Source organism: Monomorium pharaonis, chromosome 8, assembly GCF_013373865.1.
Source record: "Monomorium pharaonis isolate MP-MQ-018 chromosome 8, ASM1337386v2, whole genome shotgun sequence".
Lineage (NCBI taxonomy): Eukaryota > Metazoa > Arthropoda > Insecta > Hymenoptera > Formicidae > Monomorium > Monomorium pharaonis.
Window position 1 is genome coordinate 23,443,180 of NC_050474.1, and position 20,636 is coordinate 23,463,815.

At 42.5% G+C, this 20,636-nt stretch overlaps 1 protein-coding gene across 2 annotated transcripts in view; it reads right to left on the reverse strand.

Moving 5' to 3' along the window:
- The window catches only part of LOC105834405 (protein dead ringer homolog), a 107,550-nt gene that overhangs the window by 12,288 nt on the left and 74,626 nt on the right, over positions 1–20,636 (reverse strand). For both annotated transcript variants that reach the window (XM_012676858.3, XM_012676857.3), the window contains exon 4: positions 12,088–12,160. In XM_012676858.3, the coding sequence (XP_012532312.1) occupies positions 12,088–12,160 (73 nt within the window). The remainder of the gene's footprint in view (positions 1–12,087; positions 12,161–20,636) is intronic.

The following is a 20,636-nucleotide window of genomic DNA, read 5'->3' on the forward strand; positions in this document are numbered from 1 at the left end:
ATCGAAAAACCATCGTAAATACAAGCGTATACAAGTCTGCATAGAGAATCGACATACTTGCTGTACCTTCTCGCGTTTAAGGAAAACGAATCAAAAGATGGATGTATTATACTTTTCGTGAAAATTCTAAATAGATTTTTTTCTCACTTGTCTTTATTTATTTTCGTTGGATTTTCTCTCCAACCGACTCAGAATCCGTAGAGACGATCACGGTCTGGGTGGCCCTTCTGGAGTGACGATGAGATCCGCGCCCGTGCATGTATCGAGGTTGCGTGACGACAATAAAATCTCCAAATAATATCGCGAGCGATAAAGTGCGCTCGCTTGCGGCGTCGAGCTCTACGGCTTCTTTGATAGACTTTACGACAAGCTCCGATTTGCACGCTTACCCCACCGAGGTACCGTGTGTACGATTCGGTTGCTCAAACGAAGCCGACTTTTTAAGTCGGCGCGGATTTAAACGCGACATTCGAACACGTCGTTCGACACAAGGCTTTTTACAAAGAGGTAATATCAAATGTTTCGCGTGCCAGATGTCTACATCTGTCTTTCTTTTTCTCGCCATTTGTTGCGCTCGTAAAGCCAAGTACGACACTCGTCTGTCTCGATAAATCGATTGATAAATACAGGGTCTCTCGGTCGAGCCCATATAGTAATTAGAACCCAAGTACAGGGACGTCGTCGGATAGACGTACCTGTCTTTTACGAGAGATCCTGTCTTTTCGCGGAACGTTGGTTCTACGATCGTACTCCCTTCGTTCGGATGTTCCGCCACGCTCCTGGCATGGAGACAACCATGAAGAAGAAGATGAAGAAGAAGAAGAAGAAGACAGCAACGACGACGAGTCTGTCGTCGTTCCTTTGCTCGCGCATGGCTACTCCCACGGATACGCTTGCGAGAGACAGTCGAGATTACTGTCGAGGAGTACTTGCCAACAATGTGGCGAAGCTTTGATGTGACGTAGAATAGCGCGTTAACCAGCGCGCCGTATCTCCTACGGCTGCACATACGGCTTTATTCCAACGATTGTTTTTCGATCGGGAAGTCGTCTACGTAGTCTGGACACAAGCCAGCAATCTGTGTGATCGATCCGAACCGGATTTCTTATCAAATCCAAGAAAAACAGAAAGAAAGAAAATAAAAATAAAAAGAAAAGAGAATATTATTCTTCTTTATTGTCAATAGCGTGAATCTATATCCTTCTTCCTCGCACGATTTTGACGAAAAATGTCGGACCCTTGTTGTGCCCAGACTCCGAGGGTCGTGACTAAAAGCCGGATGGAAGGACGCGCTTTAGAAGCGCCAAGTTGGCAAATTATCTCGTCGAGACGTCAACCTCTCGTCGAGGGGTCGCGTATAAAGCGATAAATCATCGCATAAAACGTCTCTCACCGAACGACGATCGTACATCGGGGCGCAGGAATGCCGGTCGTAAATTAAGCCCGGGTATTCGAGTAGCCGAGTAGTGAAAAATCATACGAAAGACATACTTGATTCCGCCATGACGAGGAGACGCCAAGAGATCGGGATGAAAGCTAGACGCACGTATCTCTCGGAACTCGAGCACTTTCGCGCCCGGAGACAGACACGTATCGCAATAATGCGAGATCACACTGGAATGAGCTGTCGCGATGGCCGTAAAAAATTTAACGACCGACGATGCACGGCGCGCGTTATTATTCTCGTAACATTTAGCGAGAAATAATTATCAAATCTTCCGCGAACGTGACCGTCTCGCCGCTATTCTCGGGGTTATAAAACGGCCATCCAAAGTGCGAAATCTATGCTACGTTATTGTCCGATGCCAGATATAAATCAACCTATATCGAGCGGCAAAAATAACTTTCGATTCGTACTTGTCATTCTGCCAGAATAAGAGTTTACGCCCGTTGTGCACCACGTCCGTCACGACCCAAATCCCGGCCTCCAAGGCGGCGGCTCCGTCGCCGCGCGCCGACGGGACTTAGCCGCGGCCATTGCGACTATTGCGAGATGCGAATTCGTCAGGGGTCGTAAACTCGCTGATATGCCTTTGGGCTTTAACGACGTTAATCGCATCGGGATAAATCGTCATAAGTGGTAATGAAGTTTGTTCGTTAAATGTCTTGCACTACGCCCGAGGTGGACGCGCGATTGAACCATTAACCCCAGAATAGTCACCTGAGTTTTTTTCACACCTCAACGTCGAAAAAAAAAAACATTTTTAATCAGTTTCCAGGATGAATCACGTTCTGGTACCTTTAAATGGTTAGATGGAAATTAGTTTAGAAAAAGTTAGTAAGTAATTTTCACGTAACGTGCTGAATTGATAGCAAAATGCCTATATCGCATATTTTGTGCTCTTGCCTTGTTGAGTGGAGCTGTTTCATCGACGACATGTCACTCATGCGGATGTACGTTGTTGGAGTCGTTCGCATGAATTTTCGCTTCTGACGATCATGACTTAGAATGACTGACAATGCAATTTTGCAGAAAATTCATCGACCTAGAATCTTCGTGTCCATTTTGCACTTTTGATGGCAATCATTATTCAATAATAATCGTTTGTCGCGTGTCCATCGGCGTCTCAAACAAATCCGTGAATAAAGAGTGGCACGTGTTTAGTATCGCTGAAAACTTAACTATCTACTAACCATAGGGCACCTGGCCACAGACGAGGGCGGGTATTCGCGTATAAGACGCAGGTCGCTTTCTTCCACGAAGAAAACGAAGAGCCACTGTATGCGCAGCACGCGCTCGCCTACAAAGAGCCAAAAAGGTTTTGTGGTTCCTTTTGGAATGCGACGCAAAGGGACGAAGGTGACGGAATGTCGTCTGATGACATAAAGAAAGAAAGAAAGAAAGAAAGAAAGATAGAAAGACAGAGAAAGATAAGATAGAAACAGATAGATACAATTACGAAACTATTTTATGCTACAAATTAAAAACACGATGGAAATGCATCAACCCTCACCTGTAAGTTAAGAGTTTTTACTTCTAATCGTAGTGTAAAATAAACTTTCACGTTCTGTATTCAGACAATTAGTTTCATAGATAGATAGAAAATAGAAGAGAGAAAAGAGAAAGGCGATGTATCACGAGCCCCCAAAGCGATCGGCGCCGCTGTGAAATATTAATAAGCAAATTAGTTCAGACTTAGAGCCTCGCCAATACCGAACCGCCAGGATGAAAATGGCCGTCGGCTGTCTATAACAGTCGTATTTTACTTCCCACGCTACAGCATCGCGCCGCCCGCAGAATGCGATATCCGTTCCTCGGCTCGTCCTTCTTCCGCTCGAATCCTTCTGCTTTCGCTCGTTATCCCTCTCGTGTCTTTCCCCTTTCTATCGTGCATTGCAATGCGCACGGTCTTTCATTACGTCGCATGTGCGAATGAGATATCGTTTCACGAATAACGTTTATGATGCGACTCGGTGCATAGTCGGTGATACGTCTAATAGCGCATACCCGCATGACTTTGCCGTTCCCATAAAAAATCGTTACCTTCATCAGTGCGTGAAAATAAACGTACGCAGACTCGTTGAGAGACTCGCGCGAGAAGTGCCGGCAAATCGCCGGACAACGTCGGGTTATCCATCGTTCTCGAAAGCAAAATCTTGTTTAATTTCGGTATAAGATATTGAGCACAGTCATCCGCTGAAAAACTCGGGTCCTCGAAATAGGAAAAACTTTTTGATTCTCCCGATAATTAATGACTTTCACGAAAAATAATGGTCGTGCTATCTAATCGAGAGCAACGCGTTTAAAGCTACGTGCACTGTCGGAGAGTCGGAGCGCGGAAGATAGTGGAATCTCCATAAATCAATCTTTACGCTCTAGGATAGACAATAATTCCAACTGCGAGCGATGTCGACAGACGCCATGGATCGGGAAGTCGAAGCTCGTGCCTCTCGAGTGTTGGTTGAAACGAAGGCTGACTCTTGGGACAAGAATTCGACAATTACGTCACGAGAACGTAACGGATGATCACCCGGGGAACGCCCGGCGTCGGGACGTCTAGAATGTGCGACGTCATCCTGCTAAATGCTTTCCGTTCGCTCGCTCGTTCATTCGGCCGTCCGCGGGTGCTCGCGTGCGCACTATCTATAGCACTGAAACGTGCCGGAGAGCAGCCGGCGACTCCCTCTCGGCTCTCGGATGCTGGAAGCCATCCGGTCACCTGTCTGCTACTGGAAAATGTAGGTCGAACTCTCGCGCGCGCGCGACTGAATAACTAATTGGACAGGTGTAACGTTCCCGTGTTACCAACCATAACTGTCACGTAGACATGCGCGGCAGAAATTCAATTATTCACTACGGTCAAAGGTCAAGCTGATTCGGATTCCTGCATGCACACCTGGAGCAAATTTTTCCGCGCGGCGGAACACCGGTAGCTCAATTTCTATTTTCCCACATCATGTCTCGATTGAGCGTGTAGAAACTCATTAAATGTAATTTAATTGTTCGCATGATTGATCGGAAGGCATTTGTTGTTTAAATAAATTTTTAACAAAGCCTCGAGATCAATTACAGAAAAATGCGAAAATTCGTGGAATCTGTCGGAGGATGATCCATAGAGTTTCAGCTACCGGTTTCGAAATGCACGCTCTGTCAAGGTCCGCTCGAATACCACATCGAATCCACATTATAATAATTAATGTCTGAAGACTTTCGGGTTTGCTGCACAAAAGCGTCATTTTTGCGTAGCCTAGCTGCAATGCCCGAGGGCATCAATCACCGCGCGGGGGTACGTCATTATTCTGGGATTCCAAATAATTAGTGATGATTGCTCGCCTCTTTAGAGAACCACGATTAAATTTATCACGAAACTTCTGCGAAGAGCGAAGATCGGCCCGCGTTGCATTACCGTCTTGATATATAAACAAATATAAAAATATACGTGTTTGCATACATATTTCATTTACTGCATACTGCATTTGAGATGACTAACGCAATTTGTATATGTATATATTTATATACACATATTTATATACAAATACCAAAAACCCCTCAGTGTTTAGCTATAAACTTGCACACATCACAGTACGATAATTTTTATTTCTTCATTACTAAGGATTCCATTTTTCTATCTCTAGTTTTTCTATTATTTTCAAGATGATATATCGGTAAATCCAATTAGTGCTAAAATGCGATAAATTATTCTTTAAATTCGATAAGAAAACTTAATCACGTAACTTCCACGAACAGCGGATACGATGGTCACGAAAGGTTTATCGAGCGACGCGACGACCAGGTGAACTGTTAATCGGTAGGACGGTTAAACTACACTTTGGATAACTGCTACAAAATTATTTTACATTTTACAAATAATATCGATGAGATAATTCTTTAACAATATCGGTATTTTGTACGATTTGAAAACGTATGCAAAAAATCAAAATCAAATCTTTCCAATCGCTTGTGTGGCCGGTACAAGAAAGAATCTTTGATTTTTTAGAGTGTTAATGTATTCTATGAAAATCTAGCAACAAAAATCATGATTGGCACTATTACAATAGGCACAGACATTAAAATATAATAGGTAGAGAATGTCATTTCGCTTCACACAGCATGAACTAAAATATTAAAAAATTCATTTCAATATACTCTATAGGAGGTCACTAAGGGTCTCCAAATCATTGTATCCATTGTTTCAGTTTACGTGACATTTTTTCAAGGAGTAAAAGTAACATTTATAACTGATCTGAGAAAATAAAATCAAAAGTAAACAAAAAAGTATAATCCATCAAAAGTATACAATAGCTCTATCGCATCAATGCACTAAGATTTTTCGTCGTTTTATGACAGATATACAAAGCCGGTATACGGATACCTTGGTATACGAAGGTACAAAGTATTTATGGACAGGTTGAATTGACTCTCTCTCTCTCTCTCTCTCTCTCTCTCTCTCTCTTTCTCATCGTCGTTGGTTGTCGACACCAACTCGTCGATTTGCTCGACAAGGTCGTAAAGACGATAAAACGACATTGGAGCGGGTGCGAGATACAAATAGAGGTATAAACGGAGGTGTTAAAGAGAAGTAAGAGGAGGGTCCAGTAATCTCGCGTATAACGTCCTAACATCTAAGCTGCGTGCGTCTAGATTTTGTCGATTTAATCGACCAACCTCGCGGTCCTCACGCGATTCTAAGTTTCCCGTGAACGTATCCGCTTGCCTTTTCGACCCGAGACATGCCTTGCTCCGACGATTTTATAGGCGTCCCTTTGGACCGGTTGAAGATCGATTCCCGGTAAAAGCTGTAATGCGTATGAATTTTGATATTTATTACATAATAAAGACCCGTCAGGAATAACGTTTTGAGTTCTTTGAAATCTATAAGATGTTAACGATAACGTTTTCCCCATGACATCGTTCGTTGCGCTGTGTAAATCCTTTGAGTTTTCATAATGCTAGCCGACCATCTGGAGCGAGTTTTTCTACGTAAACGTTAAAACGACGCTTTTCAAAATTAGACTTTACAAGCAATTTCATTTGCTACATTATTTTTACTACATTATTGGTAATTGGTTAATGACAATATTGCTTCAGGACAGAATTGAAAACGTAAATGTTCATTCTCCTCCCCCCCCCCCCAAAGAATTAATAATCGTTCGATATAAGTTCACATGGAGAGAATGAATTTAAATTCTCCGCGTACAGCATCCTACGTTATACGATATACGAGACTGAGAGAGAGAGAGAGAAAGATAGAGAAAGAGTGGAAACCTGTCGCTTTTCGATAAGTTGTCGCACTCGATGAGACTGCCGATTTGAACTCAAACTGATTTATGAATTTTCAATAGCGTCAGTCGTTATCTAATTTGCATTGGGAATAGCCAAGGCCATCGGTGCCAAGCGCACGGTACCGCAGACGTGGGGAGGCCGCGCGCAAAAGAGAGGAGAAACTATTTTCGCGAGGAACGTTGCTTTCGCTGTTGCGAGGCAAAGTCAAACATTCAAACTAGTTGCAATATGCCGTGACGACGTGCAGTTACCGAGTAACGGCATACGAACGTGCTCCCGGCACAAAATATCGAATAATAAGAAAATGGGAGGGAAAAGGGAGATGGCGAATCGTGCGTTCGTGTATCAGCTCGCCGGCGAATCACCGTCGTCTCCTTTAGTTGCACAATGGAAATATTTTCTGGGCGCGCGGAGGCTCGAGAGAAAGACTTATTCACATGTAAGACGTGCATGCACTAAGTATGCGCGAATCCGTGTGGACGAGGCGCATGCGAAATGAACGGAGGTACTAAGAGGTACTAAAAGTAACGGCTGCACAGCACGATAACTATTAAGCCACCAGCATGGATTTCGTCCGTGCTTGGTAGGATTGGCAGGCTGCTCAATTTCATGGTGGTTCCTACTCGCCCTTTCCGATTCCCTCGTTCGTCCCTCCTTAATCTATGGTACGCACGAAACGATGCAACGCCGCGGAGGGTTTACCTGGAGCGTTTAAGCGACCTGCAAAACGACCAGACGCGCGACCTACGGAAGAAGAAAAAAATCGGAGGACGAGAGCGCACCTATGAAAACCTATGTAACATCTTGTGTATGCAGACGTCACGTACGCGGTGCGTGTTCACAAGTGTGTAGCGAAAAGTGTTCGTGCCGAACACGTGTTCTCCGCGTTAATGCGTTACCCGCGCCGCAAGTAAAAAGCCATTTTTCTCGAACCGGCCGTAACGCGACGCGCCGCACTTGCAACGCATTTTTAGACTCGACGGCATACAAACCGTGCGATATTAATTCACTCCAATACATCCTTCCAATTCAACATTTTTTTCACCAAGCGTCGACGAAACAAGAAACAATAGTCCCTGTCTGTATTTTTATTCCGAAACAAAATGTATTTGTGACTGTAATTAAATGTTAGGATAATTATAGTTGAAAGTTCTATTTTTACTTACTATCATTACTGCTATTATATTGGTAATAACATGAAACGTTACACTGACAAAAAATAATTGCAATTATAATAATTTAAACATATATTTTTATAGTGCCAAAAGTGTTACTATAATTTATAATCCGCTATATTTAAACTGTGGTAATTACAATTATTTTTCGTCACTATAACACATCATATGTTATTAATGTAGTGCTATTATCATTAACATTATAGAAGCAATGACTATAAAAGTGAAACTTGTAATCATAATTATTTTAACATTTAATTACAGTCATAAATTATAATATACTTTTCTCTTAATATATTTGATCACTATCTTTTCTCCCTGTGCGCGCGTAAAAGGTAAACTTTTAAATTTTCTCAAAAATCTTAAAGTCCTCAAAGTAAAGAAAATTATTTTTATTATCGTCGCATACGTTGAAAGACATAATCAAATTAATTTCTGAAAAGATAATACGAAAAATACGATATCGTCTTTGATTTGTATAGTCTTTTTACATTCTTTTATCTTCATACATATCGCGGGACAGTGCAAATATACATGAATATAATATGTAAACGCGAAGCCGGGAAGAAGCGACAGAGAGGGAAGTAAAGATAATAACGTATTCGATGAGGAGAATGGCACCACTCGTGCAGTCGTCTGCCGCGAGTATGAATTACATCGGCGATTGAAACTCGTTCGTGGTGAGAAAAAAAAAAGGAAAGCAAGTGTGTAGACCTCGGGCTGTCGGAGGTGCCGAGATTTACATATTAAATGGGTTGGGATTTATAACGGTCGGTCTTTCGAGCGGTGTTGGCAATATATGCGATAAATAAAGAAACGCGTTCCTCGCGCGAATCGATAGCGCGCAAAGTCTATTTTTCGCGCGAGCAAATGCGGATTTTGTGCACGTTAAACTGCGAGAGAGAAGAATCAATGAGCAGAAAAAATCAAAAGCAGAGAAAAAAAGCCTCGCAAAGCGTATCGTGATGCACCCTGACGTTTTGATTTCTTTCAAATGTACATAGAAAAAAACAGATTCGAATATTAGTATAAAATCAAAATTAACATATCTTATTTAACGTCTATAATATATCCTTGCTTATACATAAAACAATGATAATCTCGCTCATATATAATAATTATTTTGCAAGTGCGAGGAGTATAATTTCAAAATCTAATTAATATAATTAATTAATCTAGTCAAGTCAATTCGCATGTACATACGACATCACTATCGTGTCTCTTGTTTATCACATTCAGCGTTGCTCGCAAGATTGATCGAATAATCCGTGGTGGCCCGTCAGAAAATGTTCTGGATCGTTTAAGGGCTACATTGACTTTCTCGAACCGGTTCTCATCGCTATTCGGCGGCAGTATCGAACTAAGTTATGTCCCGCTTGCGCGAATTTGTGCGTTCCGCGTGCCTCGTCGGCGCTTTTGATATACGAATACCTCATCGTGGCGGGTTCGAACCGGGTGGGACACTTTGTTGCGAAACGACCTTAGTAATATCTATTACCGCGTCGGATTTAAGAGGCATTAAAAGATAAGTTCCCTGAAAAGAAGTCGCCGCGTGTGTTATACAAAGTATAAAATAAATACGATGCTAGTATAAAATTCCGCTCAGCAATGGCTTTAAGCTTCTTTATATGCTCTCTTTTAGTCCTCGTATAATATGCCATTTTTGTTGTACACACACACGTACAAACAGAGGAAATATAATTATCTTATTAATTAGAATGCAACACACAAATTATCCTCGTGAAGTTGATAACTTCTGTATATTACTCCGATAAATATCGTACGATTATCAATAAATGATATTATTATTGCAAGCGTTATTATCTACATAATAGCTTGCATAAAAGAATGCAATAGAGTACCGCATTTGTCTGTCGGGAAACGCTACAGTATTCCGAACCGTTTTAAACTAAATGATGACACTCTGTAACATTTAAATGGTAAAGAAATCCATTTTATTTTCGTTGTGGAGCTGAGCGATTTTTTAATCAAAATATGCATTTTGCTTATTCGATTAGTTGATCAAATCTCAAAACTTACGAAAGAGAAAATGCCATTTTTCTCTCGCGCGAATCCTTAAAGTTATCACACGTGGAAGAAAATACGAAAATACCACCGTCAGAGGTGATAATCAGCTAAACGCGATAATTTGTCCGCGCGTTTGTATATCTAAAAAGCCGAACGCCTAGTTGGAGTGCGATGATAGCAAACACAAATTGGTGGTGGCTGGACTAATATACCCGAATATGATGAATGGTCTTTTATACCTATGGACGTAGTAAGGTGTTATGCGTTACGTTAGTGTTGAATTATTGCGTGCGTGGGGCAGCCGCGCGTCGGCACAATAACGCAGCCCGCGGGAGGGCCCAAGTCCCGAAGGGCCCTCTCTGCTCAACGTCCGAGCGGACTCGCGAGACCTCGAGATACGCGTCCGGGCTCGAGATACCTTCTTTCCCGCTCCCTTCGTTTTTTTTTCTTCTTCCCTCGCCGCGATTTTAATCGAACCGCGTTACGAGCGAATCGAAAGATCAATCGGCATTGATCTCCTCGAGGATTTATGATCGTCGACTCGTTATTATCATTCATGAAGTATAATAACCCGCGAAACAAACGACGCTATTCGTTGCTCTACGGTCGCGCATTATCGTGATATCTCATCCCCCGTTCGCACATTCTGTCACATTTTACAACTTCTATATTAATGGAGAATTCTATCAATATTTTTTTTCAAATGTAACGTTGCAAACTGATGTTCGCGATCAGTTCTCACGCGTTACATAAGAGTCTCCCAATGCCACGCGTTATCACTTTCCGAACGATCGTTTAGCACCTTAGCAGCTCTTTCCCGTACCAAATTACCGTTCGTAAAATACTGACGCTCAACAGAGCGACGACTGGAAAGAGACAGACAGATATGTTGATCCAATCTACTCTAATTATCGCTAGGGAGATAGGCATAATAATAGCATCGTCTCAGACTCAAAATTGCGCCACAAACTTTGTAGAGAGACGGAGAGGGAGGGGGAAAGAGAGAGAGAGAGAGAGAGAGAGAGAGAGAGAGAGAGAGAGAGAGAGAGAGAGAGAGAGAGAGAGAGAGAGAGAGAGAGAGAGAGAGAGAGAGAGAAGAAAGAAAAGAACAGAAAGCACCACTGACGCATCACCGGCAGGCTTGATTGATGGACGAGTCGCCATGTTTATAATTAGAGCCTCGACGTTTCCGGTTCACCGTTTAACGCTCGAGCCGCGATTCACCGCGGATCAATCTCCTTTCTGTAAGCGCGTTCAAGTTTCACTTCGCCCTCGCGCGCCCACGTAGAGCAGCGATAAAGCGGCGAAGGTAAGTCGCGATTGCGCCAATAATTACGCGGTGTCTCGAATCACATCTTATATCTTCCAACTCCTCGTCTGTCGTGCGTGTAAAAGATGTGAGAACACGCCATCGCGCGGATGAACGCGTGAGAAAATGTGCGATTTCACGGGCGTTGTTCCGCTTCGCTCGTCGATTCTAATTTCGGTGCTTTCGGTGCCGAGCAGATGCAACGTGTTATCGAACCTTTTAACCACGTGGACGTTTACGACGCGCGGTCGGACGTACCGGCTACGAAAATCCACGTGTGCAGGAAACGAGATGCGGGTCGCGGCAGTCACGCATACGTATATCTTTCTCAACGGCCGACAAATTCAAACGGCGGATCTAAACAAATTTGCGAAGTACGTCTGCCTTGAAAAAACTCGAATAATTCTCGCTCAACCGTCTGCTCTCTCAAGCTTCTCTTAATCGAGCTCCGAACATATTTTTTTTTAAGTGACGAAGCGGTAAGAGCAGCGCGTGACAATGACAAAGCGTGTGACGATTATGAGTTAAATATAAATTACAGATACATCAATGTGTCTAAGTAGAGCGCGCACTTTTTTACTTTTAAAATTTTACATGCAAAATATTCGCGGTATATTCTCGCCTCTGTAAAGAGCAATTGCATGGCAAATGCCGAAGGAATCTCTCGCGGAACGTCTCGTCGATAAAATTTTTATCAGTAAAAGAGTCCTTGAATGCGGGAATAACAAATGTTTGTAATATAAGTTTGTTACTTTTTCGCAAGCATCGTGCCAAGGTGTCATGCATTATTTTCACGTTAGATCGTTTCATCGAATACATCGGGGTAATTACTATTCCGTTGATAGACTCACCTCTTGCTTGCATGAAAGAAAAGAGGTCATCGAGGAATACCTTCCGTTCAGGGTTATCGTCCAGCTCATACAACTGAAACAGAAAGAAGTATAGACAAATGAGTCTCGTCGTAACGTGCGAAACAAATAAGACATTTCAAAATGTCTTGTCACTAGTATGTTAACATATTAAATTTAATGGAAAGCACGTTCCTTTTTGTGACTCTTACAGAAATTATATACGTGTAGAAACATCTTGTGCACGATAATGGGTAGCATTACATTATAATTGAGAAGCGTGATAAGATCTTTTTTTATTAGTTGTACAGAAATCATTTTTCTCTTAGACTTTACAATTTAACTATATAATATATATAAAACTGACTACATAATTTAAAACTTTACTAAAAGTAGAATAAAATAAAATACTTCAAGTCTACGTTGTCCCACGAATCAGTTGCATCATGATTTCTATCAGAAAATTCGCCCCGTGTACAGCTGGTACAATTCGAAATAATTAACCAATCAACATTTTTATGTCGCGTGCACGTTTATAATCGCGCAAATACCTTTCTCTTCAATGCTCTCCTCGTCTCTCGATCGGGAGAATAAAACGTTACCTTGCGGCGTGGTAATAAAAACAGGAGTGAAACAAGTGTGCTCATAGCGACAGGCAGATTAGTTAGCTCCGATTATTAATGATTCCGTTTAACCTGCCTCATAACCCGAAACCCTCGCCGACCATACGAAAGCCAAACCCCCTTCGGGCTGGCGGCCCGTATTATCATATTTGTTATGTACGATGTGCTATATCTAATCTGAGACCTCCTAATTGCTTTTATAATATGAGCCCCGTACACCCTCGCTTTCTCTTCTCCTAGTGTCTCTTCTTATCCTCTTTTTCTCTGGTGCTTTCTGCATCCCTTAAACGCACATTCGATAAGCAACTACGGGCTTATTCCTTTTCCTCTTTCGACTCTTTCCGCCCTTCGCAATTCAACTCGACTCGACTCGACTCGACTCGACTCGCACATTCGCCGCGACGATAAATTTCATTCAACTAATCGCGCAGTGTTTCGCAACACTATCTTTCTCCCCAAGGGCAAATAATAATTAATACGCTGCCTTACGCTCACCGTCTATGCCATCTAGTTTTCCACCTAGATTGCCCGCGGATTATGAAAGTAACAAAAGTAATTGCAAATGCGTGGCGTGTATATTACGCATTTGAATTTCAGTTGGTACTGAATGTATGCTTTAATTATACCTAGTTTTTCTTAGTATATTTATATCCTAAGCACTCGAGTATTTTATATCGAAAATAATGGCAGTAGGAAAAGGTATCAATATCGAACAGAGGTTTTCTAAAGCGATATTTATTTTTCGAAAATTAAATATCCACTTTATTAAATCTGATAAAAACTGATAAAAAACTTTCTAGTTTGTATTTATGTTTCAAAGATTTCATTTTAGTTCTTGTTTAAGGAATATAAATCCAAAACAAAGTCGTATGTGTTTTGATATCGGCGATCTTTACTTATTTTATTGCGAATGCTAATTAACTATTTATATTCAAACTAACCGTTCAAATTCTATTTCATGGCTTTCATACTTTATTAGTGACCACATAATTAATGAGAGTACCGCGGTGCTCGTTCGATGTGATGCAGAAATGTAAAGTAATACGTCAAAGCGCAACGCCCATGTGAAGACGTAAATGTCGACGCCTGTCACGTGAAAAAATGCTGCGCGCACGAGATGTATGGCGACAAAACGAAATACGTGCAGTATGCACGCACGACGCGCGTACAGCTGTGTAGAACGGACGGTTTCACAGCGTGAGGTGGCAGGTGCCTGGCAATCGCCACCACGTGCAGTAGATCGTTAATCGAAGTTAATCGATGAAAAGGGCAGAGAGAGAGAGAGAGAGAGAGAGAGAGAGAGAGAGAGAGAGAGAGAGAGAGAGAGAGAGAGAAATTTATTCATACTCCTCGCTCAATTTTCGCAGCGAACCCCTTCACCCTCGCTCGTCCCCCTCGATCTCGACCGCTACCCTTGACGAGACGAAGCAACGAACATATCATAGGAACGAAGGAACGAAGAAACGGATAGACGGACAGCATTTCTCAAGGGCCATTTTGTACCACTTTCTCGTGTTTTTTCTTTGGCTGCACGAGCGATGAGCTCGTTAGGGGCAGCCGGAGGGAGAGGACGAAGTAAAAGGCAAGGGAGGAGGGGACGAAGAGCATAGAGGCTGAGGGTTCAAGCGAGGTATATTGATTGATCTACAGTTAAGCGGACTGACGGCAGCCACGTGAGGATCAGGGGAGATGAGCAGCTCTCTCTCTCTCTCTCTCTCTCACTCGTTTGTATCCTACGTGCCGTCCGTGTGTACATCACTACCGTGGTAAAATAAAGACGGGGCAACGGAATTTGCTCTCGATGATGCATGCGCCGCAGCCCCGCCCTCTCCTTCTCTCATCCACTGACGGCCGGTGAATAATAATTCCTGATACGACCGCCGGTTGATCGGACGACTTACGTCCCGGGCAACCACGGGGAGAGCCATCTTTGCCGATGATCGATGTACGCGTGCTTAGTAACGTTAACGGACTCGAAGGTGCCGTGATTATAGCGACCGGGGTGTATACACACAGTGCGTTCGGTAAGAATGTCCGGTAATGATCGCGTTCGATCAACGGAGCGCGATTCCTTGAAAATTTTAATAATTTTCTTTTAAAGGATTTGTCAAGATTGTCAATTCGTTCATTGCCACAAGATGTTTGCGATTTTATTCTACTGGTTGCGAGCTGTAATAAATGATCCGGTTAATTCGTTTTAAGCACCTTGAAGAATACTTTGTTAAATATTAATATGGTTGGAAGGAAGTGGAGTACCTATATCGCAAATGTGTCACGAATCGCACTTCTCGGACGTAAAGATCGTCGAACCGATTTCTAAGTTCTTCCTCGTTCTGGCCTCTTGACCACCGTACGATGAATTTTACGATCTCGAGACGCGAAACGCGATAGAGGAGACGAATGTGGAGAGCAAGAAGAGCTCTCTCTCACGCGCGCACACACACACACATACACACACACACACACACACAAAGCACTTGGCGCGGTACACGTCGCTAACTTTACGAGCAACAATTATCGATGCGCGACTTTTTTCTACCGTGCCTGAGATTAAGATAGTTTTCTTCCGGCTGGATAAAGAGTGTCGATAACTTTGTTCTCATAATGTTACAAGTGAAATAACAATAGGCAAATGTAGAAGTATGCATTTACAACATCCTGTCCAAATTCTTTTGTATGTTATGTACATACAATATACTTTTAAGAATGCACATCTCACGCTTCCCTAAAATGCATAGTGATATAAAGTAAATTTCCATACGGTCTACCAAGTCTCGTTTGGAGCAGAGAGAAGAAGGGAGATCGACGGACAACCTGGACCTACACTCCGACTTATTATCTTAATTACATAATTGCCCGCGAGTCCTTGTATCTTGAAATGCTTCGCGCGGACGGTATATCGTCGCATCCGCCCCCGCAAACACAAGGGATCGACTTCCGGTCGTAAACCTTTTTAAGGGTGCGTCTCGAATGAAACGGAAGCGGGCGCAGCCTTACGTAATGCACTCCGACTTTTCCTTTCGAATGTCAAGATTAAGATATTAGATATGAGAATAACCATGAAGAAAACAAAGTCTTCGTGCGAGAACACACACTCATCACTATAATAATAATGCTAAATTATTGATCATAACCTGATTCTTGCATTAGATTATTGCGATAAAATTGACATTTATTCGCGAATCTTAATTTAAAATTCAATATGGTATGTCTAGTTTCTCTTACGATATAATATTAAGAGATTGATATCTCGTGAGATATATACTTGAAAACGTAGAAAATGTATATGCTTTAGAGATTCCTTTTAAATTGGCTAAATTATTATTAAATAATTCTCCTGCACGCAAATTCGCCCAACCATGCGAATTCCGCGGTTGATTCGCTTGAATTACGACAAACGTGCGAAAGCGAGATAAAAATTTTATCGCTCGTTTCCTCCAATAGTCGTATTTGCTCTTTCAAAGGATTTGAGAGATCGTTAAAGCGTGAATGTGGTGTGATGCAATTATGACGACAAGAAACTTCATTTTATAGAAATCTCTCGGACGTAAAGTGTTTCGACCACATATACAAGTACCTAATAAAAAATTGATATTAATAATAAAAGATTAACATTAATAATAAAAATGTATACGAGCAGGCTTTTAATGTCCTGTAATATAATAAAAGCAACGTAAGAAAAACATCGACAAAACATTTTATCGAGAAGACAATATTCAAAAGATATTGACTGGTAGAACTAGCGATTCAATATACTAGCTCTTATTTTTTTCATTATATTCAAATATTAATTTTCAAAGTTGTTGCTTTTAAGAAAAATGTTTATTTTAAAAAAGAATGTTTATTATATATTTAAAAAATTACAAAATAAGCACATCAATATTACCACTCTATATGTTTAAAGCGGCAGTAATAGGGACAGTTGCCCTGGCTTCAATAAACGGCAAAAACGCACTTGAAGAGAAGGAAAATCAGAGTAGGTTCAATTCGTTAACAATAAGTGTAGGAAAATATCCGTGGACGTTGGAAATGACGAACTTTAAGTGGGAATATCAAGATCAGCGACGGGTTATATGAGCGGCCATAATAATTCGCTACCATTACCCGACTTCCAGGACATTAAAGATAGCAAAGGCAATTATAATCATTATGACGTCGAGCGGCACATACAATGCCGCTGGTGTGCGTTACGCTCCTATAAAATCTCCGTAACGTCCAGAACAACGAGTGGCCCAAGAAGCCCGGCCTTCTCTCTCTCTCTCTCTCGCTACGCTCAGTAAACTCCACGAGCCGGTTATCGCGCCGCATCTCAAATCTGCCCCACACGCTTTAAGAAGCGACACGACATGTTTGCGGACTGTCTTTAAAAAAGAATTCTTTAAGGATAATTCTAAACAAATACGACGATAAAGGCGTTAAGAAGTCGCGTAAAAATGATATGAGCGAGCTATATACGAGCAACTGATAAGGAGGGCTCAGTAAAAAAAAATTAAGGATCGTATCTCTGACAAATTGAATAGATTTTAATCAAAAGCACTTAAGATAAATGTGCGCTTTTAAATTGTTGAGAAACCGAGGTATTTCTGTTACATCGTGCAAATTGGCGCGGCGGAAGACTCTTCTGTTCGTTCTTGCTCGTATTTTGGTTCGCTTCGCATTCAGACATTTACACGGCGTGATGGAACAATCGCGAGGGAGACGCCAGATAATTGCAGCCTCCAGAAAGTACTACATAGTTCCGAGAAGATAAAGCGGACTCGATGAAATCGCAAAGACAGTGATTGCAAACAGTAGTTGTATCGGTAAATGGTACCCAAATAAAAGTAAGATAAAAATAATAAATGGCGTAAAAATACACCACACAGATATAACCGAGGTGGCTTTGCAAGAAACGAGAAAATACGAGACGAAAACCGATTGACACTATCCGGAGTCGCTTTCTCGAAATAATATGGTTGGGGATCCACTCCGCGAATTCCCATTATAGGGGCGAAATCAATCGGCTTTATCCCACCGATATCGTCTCGCGGGAAGAGAAAGACCCATCCGTTGTCCTTGGACAACTCTAATCCGAATGAGGTTCCGTTCGTGTCCACTCGCGTTTCTTTGAACGGATCTAGTCTTCCAAGAGAAATCATTGACGTTTTTCCAACGATTCATCCTTACCATCTCCAAGCTTTCTCCGAGCGTTTATCTCTTATTTCATTAAATTGGAAGCATTATAATTAAATTTCCGAGAAATATCACATTCGTGTATAATATGTGCAAGTAATGATAAATTATTATTTGGTCTGAGCGAAACAAAGTCATCGAGCAGATTTTACCGTAGTGTTCCCATCGTAAAATAAAATCGGTCTATTAAAGGCCGGTGAATGGATTTCCACGGGCCTCCTACGCGAGCGTCGAACCAAAATGAAATTGTGAAAACAATCTCTAAGAATAATCGAGGCTTATTGCGACGAAAGAAGTAAGAGTTTATACGAGAGAAGGAGGCATCCATGATGTCGGCGTCAACAAAGAAGTGTAAGAAACGAAATACTCCGTGGTCCCTTTGCGTCCTTCGTTCTCTCCTCCTCCCTCTGCCTCTTCCTCTCTTTCTCACCCAAGAGCGAGACTCGATAGAGTCGGATTTTATGCTCGTAGCTGGAAATATTAAATCGCACCTAAGCACGTTTTATGTCGACCGCCTAATAATCTCCGACAACTGACTTTGACTTCTCCTTTCCACCTCCCACCCTTTTCCTCCCTCCCTTCCTCCCTTTCTCCTCACGGTCTTCGCTATCGTCGTTTCGTTTTCGCCTCTCTGCCTACATCTCTCTGCTCTCAATGGAGACCGTTCGAAAGCCCTCTGTGGGCGGCCAACGCATCCATCCGTGGCCTATAAACTCTTTAAATGTTCCGAAAGGACCCCTGGTTTACTCTGTAACCCTTTCACGTTGATCCCTTCTTTCGCGGTTGCCAATTCAGAAAATACATAAAATCGAATAATCTATGTCGCGGTCACGATTGTCGTAAACGTGGGAATCGATCGCGAAATGGTCGATCGAAACGCACTTAACGATTCGACGCAGACGTCGTTCATCAAGATACAACGCCAATAATGCGATACAAATGTATACTTTTAATTCGTATTATAGACTAAACTCTTAATATTCTGCGTCCAGACAATTAATTTTGCAACTGTACGTTCTCTAAAGTGCAACTATTTATATGATAAAAAAGTATATAATTAATATATTTTAACAATTCTTTTCGCGCATTAATAACCAAGAAGACAACGAAATTATAAAGAAAATATTTCAAACATTCGACTGTAACAATCATCGCCTATCTTCGGTTCTTCGAGACGAGAACCGGAAATACAACGCGCCTTACGCCCGTCGCACCCCTTCGTTACTCGCGGTTAATTCGCTCGTAAATGTCGACGGGAGAGAGAAGCCGATTGGCGAAACGTCGGGCGCACAATTTCACGGGCTGACTGGCGACCACGGTGATCGGTCTCCGTGCACAAAATTACACAACGGCAATTTGTCCGATCTAGAATGTATGAATAATATACGGCATGGATAAGGGATACGAAGCCGCAAATGAGAACGATCCCGTCAAGCGTGGCTTTTTAAGCAGCTGCAAGGCATATTTTTTTGCCGCATCCCGCGATAAAAATCCACGCGGCGCGTTAGCGCACGCTAATTCAATTTAGATAATAAACTCCGACCTGTGGCTAATATAAATTCGCGTTAACCAACGCGTTAGTCATCTTATCGCTCCACTCTTCTTTTATTATCGCGTCCGGACGATTCGCCGAATGACGTATCGCCCCGGCAGCTAATATCTCCCAGTGTCGTTGCTCCTAATGCTCGTTTTTTTTCACACCTGCTCGTCGACGTAGCAGGAGGATCGTAACGAGACGTTTCCGTCGAAGATTTACGCTCGTTCCAATCCGCGCGTTCCACAATTTAATTCGGTAGCCGGTTCAATTTGATTGCGAGATATCGCGATAAAGGCCGCGCGCGACGCTTTTCGGTCCTTTCGGTTCGGAGCCACACCTTGATATTGGCTATCTGTCGTCGCGATGAATCCTTCTGTCTACATGTTCGGAGAGGTGTGGCAGTCATAAAAAAATCTTATAGATATAATGATTTGATTCGGTACAGTAGCGTAGTTAGAGCGACTCTTCGAGGTGGCGGAATCGAATTCGAACGAAAGAGAATTAAAATGTCGACTAAATATATAAAAACAGATTCGATTAAATAACGATACTATGATGGACCGAAACTTCTTTGTGCGTCGAAATTTCTCACCGCCCGGTGAGACTAGGTTGCAGCAGGTAGCGCGCTGATAGGCATCGAGGGTGGCAATGTCGCACGGCTTGCGACTACTTCACTGAAGGACAGGGTTAATACAAGTCAAGAAATTCCACAGTCGTTTGCGCTTGTCCCGACACAAACGAGAGATAAAATTACGTGGCGCGAAAGGATACGCTGGGATCGATTAACCTGGCGACGTTTGACGTAAAATACGGCTTCTAAGTGGCATTCGGTTGTTCGTGGTCCACTCTTTAGCTCCCCCCTCCCCCCCCCCTTTCTCTCTTCTCTCACTTGTACCGAGCGATATGCGTGCGAAAGAGAAATGCTCGTCTCCACACGAGCGGAGAGAAGGGGAGAGAGAGAGAGAGAGAGAGAGAGAGTTGAGGGAGTGAAGAGCCAAGAAAGGGAGAAAGAAAGGGCGAGAAAAAGAGAAACGGGAGTCTCACCTCGGTACGGATCAAACGGAGCTACGTGAGCGCGCTTCGATTATAATAAATCAAGACGTAAATAATGAAGGGACGGATGGCTCCGAAAGCGGACAGGGCGAGAGGAGGAGGGGGAGAGGGAGGGAAGAACAGGGCTGCGCGATCGAATCGTGCTTCTTCGTTGTTGCGCGTCGTCG